This window comes from Mus musculus, chromosome 3, assembly GCF_000001635.26.
Source record: "Mus musculus strain C57BL/6J chromosome 3, GRCm38.p6 C57BL/6J".
NCBI lineage: Eukaryota > Metazoa > Chordata > Mammalia > Rodentia > Muridae > Mus > Mus musculus.
This window is the reverse complement of record NC_000069.6, coordinates 107,278,455-107,291,229: the sequence shown is the minus strand read 5'-3', so window position 1 is coordinate 107,291,229 and position 12,775 is coordinate 107,278,455. Positions and strand designations below refer to the sequence as shown.

At 43.3% G+C, this 12,775-nt stretch overlaps 1 protein-coding gene across 1 annotated transcript; it reads right to left on the bottom strand.

The window, feature by feature from the left end:
• Window positions 1–7,147: 7,147 nt before the first annotated feature.
• On the bottom strand, window positions 7,148–12,372 carry Lamtor5 (late endosomal/lysosomal adaptor, MAPK and MTOR activator 5). The gene is made up of 4 exons (NM_026774.2): window positions 12,117–12,372; window positions 11,299–11,360; window positions 9,204–9,321; window positions 7,148–7,595 (listed from the first exon to the last, which is right to left on the bottom strand). Exons 1-4 carry the CDS (start codon window positions 12,311–12,313, stop codon window positions 7,535–7,537), a joined length of 438 nt encoding a protein of 145 aa, NP_081050.2. The 5' UTR covers window positions 12,314–12,372; the 3' UTR covers window positions 7,148–7,534.
• Window positions 12,373–12,775: the final 403 nt, after the last annotated feature.

Here is a 12,775-nt window from a genome sequence, read left to right as displayed (position 1 = left end):
GAGGAGGAAAGGCTGTAACTTGAGAACAACTCAGGCCAGCCTTCCAGCCAGCCCACAAGGTACACTTTTTTCACCTCCGGCCAAAAGCCATTGGGTAAACCAAGGAGAAAATCTTCTCAAGTCTGGGATGGGGGATGGGACTCCAGATTTTTGAAAGTTGTCCAAAGTTCCTCAGGGAGGCTGAGACTAGTTTATAAAAGAAGCATAAAAGTCTTCCAGAGACGGGGGAGCTCTTTCTGGACCACAAATGGCAGTGCTGGAGCTGAAGATAGTGCTCCATGCTAGATAGTGCTCCATGATAGAGTGCCTGCTTAACGTGGGTACCTGGGTTTAGTCCATCTTAGCAAACCCACTGCAGTCCTTAGTAAATCCAGGCTGCTCTGTGCCCCTTTGTGCCCTCTGACTCAGTAGTATGATTAATTTGGGGTTTCAGGCCCCATTTTAATCGCTTTTTTGAACCCGATTACTTTAACTTTCCATGAAGATATATACTTACAGTAATTTTAATGAAACTTTTTCTTACTGAATTTTGGGAATAATTAAGGCTGAGTCCTAGAAAATTACCCGAATAATTCAACATTCCAGTCCAATTTCCTTCCTTAGCTCCACCTTCCACATTAAAAAAAAAAAAAGTCAACAAAATAGTGCCTTTGATCTCCTACACCAACATTCCAGGTTTTAATCCAGAGTGTATTTTAAGCCCAAGTATGGTTTCTTTGTTTGATCTGGAAATCTGCACCTTTGTTCTGTTTTTTAAACATGGGCTTCTCATCCTCTTAAAGCCCATCTCTAATTTTTCTTATTAAAATTCTTAAAGAAGGATGGCTTAGTTTGGGAGAACGCTCCGTGAACGCAACCATGGAAACATGATGCAGATATGGGTGTTGGTGGGAAAGATCAAAGAAACAGTCAGCAGAAGGCAAAACACAGAGGAAGAGATAATTATATACTCCAGAAATGTTTTTAGTGACCATCCATGGGACTGTTTTCAAGGTCTTTGGTGGCAGGATTGATACTCTTGAAACGTTGAGGGCTAGTGAGTAATGCTGGTTTGGATAGAAGCTCAACGTTGCATTTTAAGTCTTGAAATCCTGAACAAGCTAACCTCTTTGAATTTGTTTCGAAAGCTATAAAATGTTATTAATACTATTTTACAAGATTGTTTAGGATCAAGAATATTTCTTACTGCAGTGTATGGTAGCTCGCACTTACAGTCTCAGCATACAATGCAGAAGTAAGGAGGATTGCTGAGTTTGAGCAAATTGGGGTTAAAGTCAGACCCTGCCAGGCCGGGGGTAGTGGCACACGCCTTTAATCCTAGCACTCAGGAGGCAGAGGCAGGTGAATTTCTGAGTTCGAGGCCAGCCTGGTCTACAGAGTGAGTTCCAGGACAGTCAAGGCTACACAGAGAAACCCTGTCTTGAAAAACCAAAAAAAAAAAAAAAAAAAAAAGTCAGACACTGCCCCCACTCCCACTCCCTCCCCCCAAAAAAGAAAAAACTGTGATGCATTCTTGTTAATAAGAGGAAAGACTTGTTAAGCTATCTGGGATACTAGTTAATATTTCAGCATCTGTAACTACTGATTCAATGTTGCATTTACGGGGTCTTTAAACATATGAATATCTCAGCCTATAACCGTTTTTAGCTTCTGTCCCTAAAGCTATTTGGTAAGAATTTACTATTATTTCTCTTTTTAAAAAAGATATTTATTTTTATTTATGTGAGTACACTGTAACTGTCTTCAGACACACCAGAAGAGGGCATCAGATCCCGTTACAGATGGTTGTGAGCTCCATTTGGATGCTGGGAATTGAACTCAGGACCTCTGGAAGAGCAGTCAGTGCTCTCAACTGCTGAGCCATCTCTCCAGCCCCTCCCCCTCATAACTTTTTTATTTTTTGGTTTTTCGAGACAGGGTTTCTCTGTGTAGCTCTGGCTGTCCTGGAACTCACTCTGTAGACCAAGCTGGCCTCGAACTCAGAAATCTGCCTGCCTCTGCCTCCCAAGTGCTGGGATCAAAGGCGTGCGCCACCACGCCCGGCTCCCCCCATAACTTCTTATTACCATTGTTCTGCTGTCTGATAACTTATGAATACTCTTCAGCCCTTGGGACTCAGAGTTTAGCACAACACTACTAGGTTAGGAAAGTCACCCAGCTGAACCTTTCCTTGTCCTGGTTGAGTCCTTAGTTGTAAAAAGTTGGCTCCCAGCTGGGCAGCACACAGGAAGCAGAGGCAGGTGGATCTTTGAGTTTGAGGCCAGCCTGGACTACACAGTGAATTCCAGGATACCCAGGGTTACACAGAGAAACACTGTCTCTAGAAACTAACAAACAAAAGGTCGGCTCACAAAGCTGGGCATAGGGGCACATGCCATTGATTCCAGCACTCAGGAGTCAAAGGTAGACAGATCTCTGCATTCAAGGCCAGCCTGGTCTACAGAGTGAGTTCCAGGACAGCCAAGTTTATGCAGAGAAAACCCTGTTTCAACCCCTACCTCCACTTCCCACTTCTGGCTAGCATTTGGGAACTTAGCCTTCAGGGGAATTTCTACTATTACTGTTCCTATAGGGAGCAAACAATCTGACTTATGCTAAACACTCCCTTCTGGGAACCTGGAACTTGGACATTTGCTAGTAGAAAATGCTCATGTGATCAGTCTCCTCTGGGCACTGGGTGTATAATGACTTCTGCAGCTGAAGATATTTCATAAATGTTATCACCACTCGGTGCTGGAGAAATTCAGTGCATTCTATGGGACTTGACTGAAGGAGAGTTCTTGGAACTTTTTGCCCTGCTTCTTTTCTCGTTTTGTCCCAAACACCATTTCTCTTTGTCAGTTCTCCTTTTACTATAATAAACATGATTACAGGAAAATGTTGCATCTTTCGAGTCCCAGTGGATCATCAGAACTGAGTATCTTAGTTAGGGAAACACTATGACCAAAAAGCAAGTTGGGGGTAAATACCTAATAAAAAAAAATTGGAGGAAAAAAAAAAAAAAAGCAAGTTGGGGAGGAAAGGGTTTATTTGGCTTACACTTCCATATCAATTCATCTTCAAAGGAAGTCAGGACAGGAACTCAAACAGGGCAGGAACTTGGAGGAAGGAGCTAATGCGGAAGCCACGGAGGGATACTGCTTACTGTCTTGCTTAGCCTGCTTTCTTATAGAACCCTAGACCACCTCAGGGATGACACCACCCACTGTGAGCTGGACCCTCCCTATCACTAAACAAGAAAATGCCCTTACAGGCCTGCCTACAGTCATATCTTATGGAGGCATTTCCTTTTCCTTTTCTTTTCTTTCCTTTCTTTTCTTTTCTTTTCCTTTCTTTTCTTTTCTTTTTTCTTTTCTTTTCTTTTCTTTTCTCTCTCTCTCTCCCTCCCTTTCTTCCTTCCTTCCTTCCTTCCTTCCTTCCTCCCTTCTCTCTCTCTCTCTCTCTCTTTCTTTCTTTCTTTCTTTCTTTCTTTCTTTCTTTCTTTCTCTCTCTCTCTTTTAAAAAACTTATTCACTTTACATCCCCCTCACTGCCCCCTCCTAGTGACCCCCCCCCAATCCTAACCCCATCCCCTCTCCCCTTCTCCTCTGATTGGGTCCCCCCTTCCAGTATCTCTCCACCATGACATTTCAAGTCTCTCTGAGGCTAGGTGCTTCCTCTCCCACTGAGGCCAGACAAGGCAGCCCATCTCCCACATACAGGCAACAGCTTTTGTGATAGCCCTGCTCCAGTTATTTGGGACTCACATGATGACCAAGCTGCACATCTGCTATACATATGTGCAGGGAAGCCTGGGACCAGTCCATAGATGTTCTTTGTTTGGTGGTTCAGTCTCTGAGAGCCCCAAGGGTCCATGTTAGTTGACTCTGTTGGTCTTCCTATGGGGTTCCTATCCCCTTAGGGGCTGCAATCCTTCCTCTTATTCTTCCATAAGAGTTCCCAAGCTCCATCCACTGTTTGGCTGTGGGTGTTTGCATCTGTTTGAGTCAGCTGATGGGTGGAGCCTCTCAGAGGACAGCCATGCTAGACTTCTGTCTGCAAGCATAACAGAATATCATTAATAGTGTCAGGGATTGTTGCTTGTCCATGGAATGGGTCTCAAGTTGGGCTGGTTACTGGTTGGCCATTCCCTCAGTCTCTGCTCCATCCCTGATCCCTGCACTTCTTGTAGACAGGATAATTTTTGGCTAGAAAGATTTGTGGGTGGGTTGGTGTCCCCGTGGATCCACTGGGTTCCTGCCTGGCCACAGGAGGCAGTCTCTCCCAAGTGGAGGCATTTTCTTAGTTGGGGTTCCCTCCTTTCAGATGGCCTCAGCTTGTGTCAAGTTGACATAAAACTATCCAGTACGTTGAGGAATTTGCCTGGCTTCCTCAAGAAAAAATGTTCCCCAGAGCCAGAAACAATTGGCAGTAGACGTGGCGACAGTAAGGTTTACTATAACTGATTTGTATAATTATAGAAGCTAAGAAGACCAACATCTGCAATAAACAAACTGCAGACTGGGAGCCAATGGTAGGGTTCCATTCAAATGAGGTCACCAAAACTGAGGTGTAAGTTTCAGTCAATCTAAGAATGGAGGGCCAGAACCCCAGGGCAAAGAATCAAACAAATGGGGTGAATGAACAGAGTTTTTAGTTTACTCAGGGGCTCAGTGGGTTACAGGAAGCTCATAAAGATACTGATTCAAATGGCCTTGGCCAGACACATTCTGAAATGGCCCAACTCAAGTATCTTGGCATCTCATAGTCCAGTCAAGTTAATACATCAAATCAGGGCAGGGGTTTGGGAAACCCCATGCAACCATACTTCAGCTTTAGTTCTGTGCAGACTAGAAAATTACCTATCTCCAGTGTGTGGTTTGACAGAGAATGTCCTGCCAGACTCAGAAGCTTGACTCCTTGGCCCCCAGTTGGCCGAGCTGTTTGCAAAGGATCAGGAGATGTAGCAGTGCTTGAAGGGATGTGCACTGGGTGTAGGCTTTAAGGTTTCCAAAGACTCATGGCATTCCCAGTGTGCCTTTCTCTGCTTCCTGCTTTTGGATCAAGATACGATCTCTGAGCTGTTCCTGACCAGCATGCTTTTGCTACACCATCATGAACTCTAACCCTCTGAAACTGTAAATCCAATTAAAGGCTTCCTTTTCTAAGTTCCCCTGGCCATAGGTGTTTTGTCACAGTAATAGAAAGACCACAAGACATCTAGCCTTTCAGTCTTCCCAGCACAAGTCTTGTTCTATGAATAAATTGGATATATTTTTTCCTACTTCAAATGGCTACTGTGAGTAGATGAGAAAATGCTTCACTGCTAAAGAGAGAGGTTCTGAGATAAGCAGATATAGCATGGCATGTGGCACAAGCAGGGGGCCAGAGCTGGATCTCTCAGGTCACGGAAGGAACTTTAAATTTTGTTCACAATGCAAGGGGAGGTACCTGAAAGTTTGAAACTAAGCCTGGCGCACAGTGAGCACCTACACCATGTTACTGAGCATGATCACCAACAGGATGCCCTGTCAAGTTCAATTTATCTGAAATCGAAATCAGTCACCCTCTTTCTGTTCTATGACAGACTAGAAAATGCAATTTTTGTTCCTATTCTCCTGTTTGCTGTTGCTTTTTGTATTTTATAGAACCCATTCTTTTCTAAACTGATCCCAGTTTAATATACAGATGGTTAAGTGAACCAAACCATATAAATTGCTCAGTATATCTCTAGCATACAAAAACCTCACTAAAGTTTGAATTGTAAAAGCCAGGCACGGTGGCTTGGGGGCTGGAGAACTGGCCTGCCCCCTGCCACCACTATTGGGCTGTTCTCAGCTGATGGCTGAGTAAGTGCACCACCACTACCCAGCTAGGTCTAGGATTCACATTTCCAGCTATTTCACCTCCTGCCTCACAGACCAAAGCGTTTGCTGTTATGCACATACTCTTTCTGGTTTTCCCTGTCTTTGCTTTCCTCTTGCTAGAAACCTTTACTCACTGCGTCCATTCTATTCTTGGAGGCCCAGTTTATACCACAAACCCCTTATCCTTGTGTATTCAGTAAGTGCTTAGTTAATGCCTTCTGTGAATGAGGAACTATATGCTTGGAATGTAAGACAAAGTCATGCTTTCGGAACAGGTTTGACAGTGGTATATATATTATGCCTAAAGTAGGACATTATATAACACCATTCTTAGGTACCAGCTTAAGGCCTTCAAGTGTCTTACTCGAAATCCTTTTTCTGTAAATAGCACCTTTCTCTAAGACTTTTTTTAAAAATAGGGAAATATTAAAATGCCAAAGAGCAGTAGAATAAATAAATAGACAAAATGGGACTGGCAAGATGGCTCAGTGGGTAAAAGTGCTTGCTGTATAAGCTTAACAACCTGAGCTGGGTCCCCAGAACCCCTGGTAGGAGAAAATAAACTCCCACAAGCTGTCTTCTGATCTCAACACACACACTGTGAATTCACACACAGCATGCACACAGTCCTTGTCATCTGCTGTGCAGTATCTCTTGAGAATCACTGAAGGCTGAAGACCACTATTAATCTCAAATGATAAAAATTTTTTTTATCCAACATGCCTATTTCTTCGATGGTCTGGATGATGGTAAAAATGTAGTCTGTCCATGTCGGGTAGTGGTGGCGCACATCTTTATTCCTAGCACTTGGGAGGCAGAGATAGGCAGATCTCTGAGTTTGAGGCTAACGTGGTCTACCAAATTCCAGGACAGCCAGGGCTACACAGAGAAACCCTGTCTCAGAAAAATCAACCAACCAACCAAACAAAGCAAAGCACACACGCCTTCTGTCAGTTAAGTTCTTAAGTTCTGATGGTGACCATGCTAGCCCCTAGGCTTTGGTTACACACAACAACCAGGAGTACCTATCCTATTTTATAATGAGAAATAAGTTTCTGGTCTTACTAAGGACTCAATGATATGTCCTTTGTCACTTAGGTTGAGGGAAATATTTGATCCATCTTCCCTTGCATAAGAACACAGACATTTTAAGACACCGAAAGAGAAACAAGTAGTTTGGGATAGAGATCTTTTAGAGAAAAAAAAAAAAAAAAAAAAACCAAAAAACCCACAATTTGATAACTGAAAAAAGAAAAGTGAGCATTAAGTAGGAATTTTAAAAGACCAGAAATGAACCAAACTTTCCTCAGAACAGGTTTATTGGCCATAATGAAGTTCTATATACAAAGTGACCTAAACCTTAGTGACAAATGCTTTAATTCCAGGATGTATGTGTTTAAAGCAGGAAGACCATACATTTGAAGTCAGCCTGGGCTACATAGTTCTAGGCCATGATGGGCTGTGATCCTGGACTACAGTGACTGTCACCAAAGAGCAGAGTGACAAAAGCCCAAACAATTGCTCCTCTCTAACTGATGTCTTGGTAACTGGCTGTCATATAAATAAGGGAGTCCACATTGGACATTAACTGAATGGCCTATTTCTGGAACTTTAATAGTTTTACAAATGAGCTGAGACAGGCATGACTGAATCCCGGTGAGAGGCCACTGGAGAGCTGACATCAGATGTCAAGAGGCCATTTTGTGCACAGCCACTGTGATGCCATCGTGTTTCTGGATCATAATGTTCCTGAAAAGCCAAAAAGAAAATATTCAGCAAACTCTTAATGCATGTGTCTCAGTGTAAGATTAAATTTATTTAGTTTAAATATATTTATGTTTAGATGACAGCATATTTATCTATATTCTCATACAAAACCAAATATGAACAGTCCCTGTTGACAGGTGTCCGTCACCAACCCCTAGTGCCATAGCCTCTCCATACTTCCCACCCAGAAAGGGGACTACATTCTCAAACCAAGAGCCAAGTCTTCCGCTAAGAAACATGAATAAATAAATAGCACAGATGGGCATGAACAGTTGAGGATTGTGGGCAAATCTAATTATAACATAAAGAAATTAATCCTTTTAATTAAAAAAAATTTTTAAAAAGTAATCCTTAACCCTACTACTCAACATGATTCTGATTTTTATTTTTTCCTGGAGGTTTTGGTGGTATTGTTGGAGTTAGAATCTAGAGCCTTGCACATGCTATCACTAGCCTAGCCTCCTTCCTGGTCCTAATTTTTAGATTAGATTTTTAAAAAATATATGTATGTGTCTGTCCGTGTGTGTCATTATACACACTGGTGCCTGAGAAGGCCAGCGAGTGGTGTTGGTTCCTCTGGAGTTGGAGTTATAAGTGGTTGTGAACTTCCAAATGTGGGTGCTGGGAACTGACACAGGTCCTCTGGGAGAGTGCCATGTGCTTTCAACCACTGAGCCGCCTCCCCAGCTCTTAATTCTTATTTATGTTACTTATTTTGGGGGTCTGTATGTGTGCCACTGCTTGCATGACAACGTCAGGGTGTTTGTCTCCTCAGTCATGTGGGTTCCAGGTATGGAGTTCCAGTCATCAGACTTGGCAGCAAGCACGTCTATTTGCTTAGCCATCTTGCTGGCTCCTGGTTCTAATTTTAATTTGTATATATTTATACATATATCGATATTAATATCTTCTTTTTCCCTTGCCCCAAACTGACCAAAGTATGCATTTTTAAAGGTTCACATACTCTATCTCTGTGCAGGTGTGCACATACAGGTGTGTGCATGTACACACACCTATGTATAGGCACGGAGGTCAGAAGAAGGTGCTGGGTGTCCTCTATTACTGTGCAACTATCCTTTGATGTGTGGTCTTATCCCTGAGCCTGAGCCTCATTTTCTCTGCTACACTGGAGGACAGCCAGCTCCAACAATCCTCCCATCTCTGCCCACCCCCTCGCCCCTGACTGAGGGCTGAGGTTGCAGGTGTTTGTTGTGTGGGTGCTGGGGTACTAGTATATAAGCTCTCATCCTCGGGACTGTGGCTCTTAAGCACTGGCATTTCTCCAGCCCCACAGTTTTGTTTTCTTCCTTTTATCACTTAGCATCTGAATAAAGATCTTTATCTAGGAATATCTTTAAGACCTTACTTTAGGGAATTCTATGCAGCTAATCATTTTTTGTGTTTTTACTGTTTTTCCTTTATTGGAGTGGCAAACTGATAGTTCTTATTTTAATGAAGTTCTGTTCTCATGAGGCCTGGATGTCCAATGGCTCTGTGGTGCATTGACTAATGAACTACCACTGAATGCAGGGGAAAGCCCAATCAAGTTTTTCAGAACAAAAAGAAAGGGGTGTGCTGGTATGTACTCACCCATTATCTGATTCTAAACATACCACAGGGATGTCGGTGGGGTCAGAGGTTAGCCTAGCTGCCTGCTGGGCTAGAACAGATATGACTCCAGCGTGCTCATCCGACAGGGTACCACGGCCTAGAGAATAGTGAGAAGTGTCTAAAAATTAATATAAACCTATAGTTTAGTATCTCCTCCAGAATTATTTGTGAAAAAGAAACTCCGCTCACGGCCTTTTTGCCTTTAGGTTAAGTACTGACAAGAAAGGATCTCTCTCACCTGGTACTCAGCTGAGTCCATTAGTGAGAAAGCCTGGCAATTGTTCTTAAATCAGCAAAGTCGTAAACGACATGTAGTTTTCAGAGTTATTCCCCTCACTATCTCTAAACACCTTCTCAAGCATATAAGGAAGCTGTAATTCAAGTCATCTGATGGTAGTAACTATTTTATAGGAACCTTGCTGAAACCAAGAAATTCAAAGGCGAGAGTGACAAAAAGCATTCAGTATGGATAAGGGGCTTGTTGATGCTAATTAATTCCTTATGGGAAATCTGAGTTTCTCTTCCTATGCTCAATCTCAAAGAAGCAGCCATTACTCAGAAGTCCAGTTGTAAGATCACCTTGCCAGCATATGTGAAGACCTGTGAGCAACTATTTCTGCTAGCAGAAGCTAGCTGGGCTCCTTTCAAATGTCCCCCGAGTCTTTACTATTACTTTGACTTGTATTAACTAAATCAGGCTCTAGGCACAAAAGGTAACCACCAAGCTTATTATAGATCCCTGAAATAAAGGGGTTTACTTACACCTAAAACTAAGGTAGTAGACAATATAACCTGGCAGAAATTCTGGATTGACTATTACTACATAAAAAATCCGTAGGCCAAAGTGCAGCCCGGAAATCTATTGGAAATAGCAACTTCGCACCTTGAAGGTTTTACTTAGTTTTTTTTTTTCCTCCACATTTGCATTTAAAGAGTTTTCATTAGTAACTTGGCAAATGCTTCAAAAAAATTTACCTTTGTTCCAAATGGCTGCTTTTTGTATAAGACATAACTATATTACTTTTGTCAGGTATCATACCAGCAAAAGATCAGAGCTCTAAAAAACCTGCATCAGTTATAAGGATTCTTGGGTTTACTAGTTTCTGACATTAATTAACTTTAGCTATTTACCTTTCTGGACTTAGTTCCTTATCTGTAATTGCTACAATTTATTGAACACCACACAAACACATCTTGGTTCTGTACTGGGTGTTTTAAGCTTTGGAGCCAGCTTTAAAAACATCCTATCTCAACCATTCATTAGGTGTTTGACCCTGGGCAAGGTACTTTTAAGCTTGCTAAATTTCTTGACCATAAAGGGCTTTGGTGGGGGGGGGGGGGCAGGAAGGGGGGTTATGTACGTTTTATAATGAAAACACTAAGAATAGTGCCTGGCTGGGCATGGTGATGCACACCTTTGTTCCCAGCATTCAAGGGATAGAGGCAGGCAGATCTCTGTGAGTTACAGGCCAGCATGGTCTACAAAGTTTGTTCCAGGACAGCCAGGGCCACGTAGAATAAGTTTTTAAAAAAAAATGTCTTAAGACAACACACACATAATGTATGTATGAAATAAAATAACCCAATGAAGAAACTGAAGCCCCAAGAGGCTCCTTCTGTTCGGCACTCATGTTGCTAGCAGACAGCATCGGAGAATGGGGTTGAAGTCAGACGTGTCTAACTAGGAAATCCCTATTTTTACTGACAATAACTTACTGTTGAGAGTGGCTGGACTAGCAGCCAGCATCATCCATTTTCAGGGTTATTGAGGCAATTAAGGAAATAGTGTAGCCTGACTGTGCCTGCACAGGGAATGCATTCAGTAAAGATGTCCTTATCTAAAGCCCTTTTCTAGACCACTTAAAATTTATTCAAAACCATTTTAGTAGGAACAGTTGTAGAACTGGGAGGAACATTTCTGCCTTTAAAATGCAACTGAAAGGCTTCAACCATCTACTCTTACTTGGAGATAGTCTCTATGCCCTAAAGGTAACAGGAATAAAAGCTAGAAAATAGTAGCAGTGTAAGTTAAGGCTCTCAGAACTTCAAAGGGAGGCTGGTAGGAGACACTTACAGCCCAGATTAAGTCCTTGTGAATCTGTGCATAGGACTCCAACAATGGATGGATTCTTCATTCTAATTTTGGGAGCACAAGAAAGATGAACCAGATGATGTGAAGAAAATATTTCAAATTACTGTAGTAAAACAGATTTTCTATGCACCGAGTATTAAGCACTTCAAATCAGCCCTTAAATTTTTTCGCCCCCTTTCAGAGGACAAACTGTGAGTTGTTTAAATAAACAAAACAAAACCCAAACCATTTTCTCAGGCACCTCTGCTTCACAAAGACACAAACAAGGCAGTTATCTTTAGGGCTCTGTCCTTGGTATAGAAGCATGCTCTAGGACTGCAACTCCTGAAGACAACTGTTAAATCTCAGTAACGGGAATTGCTCCTGGAGGGGATTAAGAAGCTCAAGGAGGAGGTGTCTTCTTGTAAGCCACTTTACACCTCCCAATTTTAAATTTTACAGAGATAGCTGAAAAACTTTACGGATATATTTACTTCACAAGCGCTGAGCAACTGACGGGCCACAAACGCGGGAAGATGTGCGTGAAAGTGCTTTGGCACTGCGGGGGCTCGATTTAGCACACCCGGGGCATCCTTCCCCAAACTTAATCCGTTTCCCAAACTTCTCAAGAGCTACTCGATTCTGCGAACACGCCTAACGAAACTTTACTACCCAGTAACGAGCGGCCCGGCCGTAGGCAGAAGTCACCCGCTCGCCGCCCCGAGTGCCCCAAACGCTTCCGCAGACACTCGCGGTCCATGCCGCTGTCCCATTCCAGCTCCCCTGTCCGGAGCCCAGGACCGGCCGCACGCACTACTCACGTGTCCTCCAAATGCTGCTCCAAAGTCGCCTCCATCCCGCAGGCTGTCCGCCCCAGGCCAGGACCCCGCAGCAAAACACTTCCTCCTTCACCGCAAACCTCGATCACGTGACTTGACCGAGGCGGGCGCCTGGACGGCGTCTCCAGAGGGACGAAATTCAGCGCGGCGCCGCGTCCGCGCTCTTTACGAAAAGGCATAGCTACTACCACAGGACCAGTGATGGCTGGCTTTCGATTGGGGGTGCTGGGCCTTCAAAGCAATCTGTAGTCGGGCCTCAGGGCCTTTTCCTGACCTAGCACTTGGACTTAGTGATTTTTAACCTTTGGATTTGGTTCAAGCAATTTCCAGTCCTAACCAGACGTAGACCTGGTTTAAATTTTAAAGTAACCAGCAGGTCTGGCATGGTCTCATCTATGCAATAGGCCAATCGCTAAGAAGACAGTGCTCAGTTTCTGACCCTAGGTCAAGAGGCTGAGGTGTATACTTTACCTATCAAAGCAGAACTGGCCTCCAGGTTCTGCATCCCTCAGTTCCCACCTGGCATACCTTGCCCCCAACCCTGAACTTTCCAGCCCAGGGGCTGGGCTGCCCTTCCCTTTCTATAGGGCTCCTTTCTATAGAATCCAGACATTTTGGTCTCCTTCTCCTTTTCTCTCTCT

Excerpts from the sequence above, each read along its gene's own strand:
- Lamtor5 (NM_026774.2), bottom strand. The coding sequence starts at position 12,313 with ATGCCTTTTCGTAAAGAGCGCGGACGCGGCGCCGCGCTGAATTTCGTC. Across the intron at positions 11,361-12,116 it reads GAGCAGCATTTGGAGGACAC|AATGAAGAATCCATCCATTG; the intron begins GTGAGTAGTGCG and ends TCCCAAAATTAG. Across the intron at positions 9,322-11,298 it reads ACAAGGACTTAATCTGGGCT|GCCGTGGTACCCTGTCGGAT; the intron begins GTAAGTGTCTCC and ends ACTATTCTCTAG.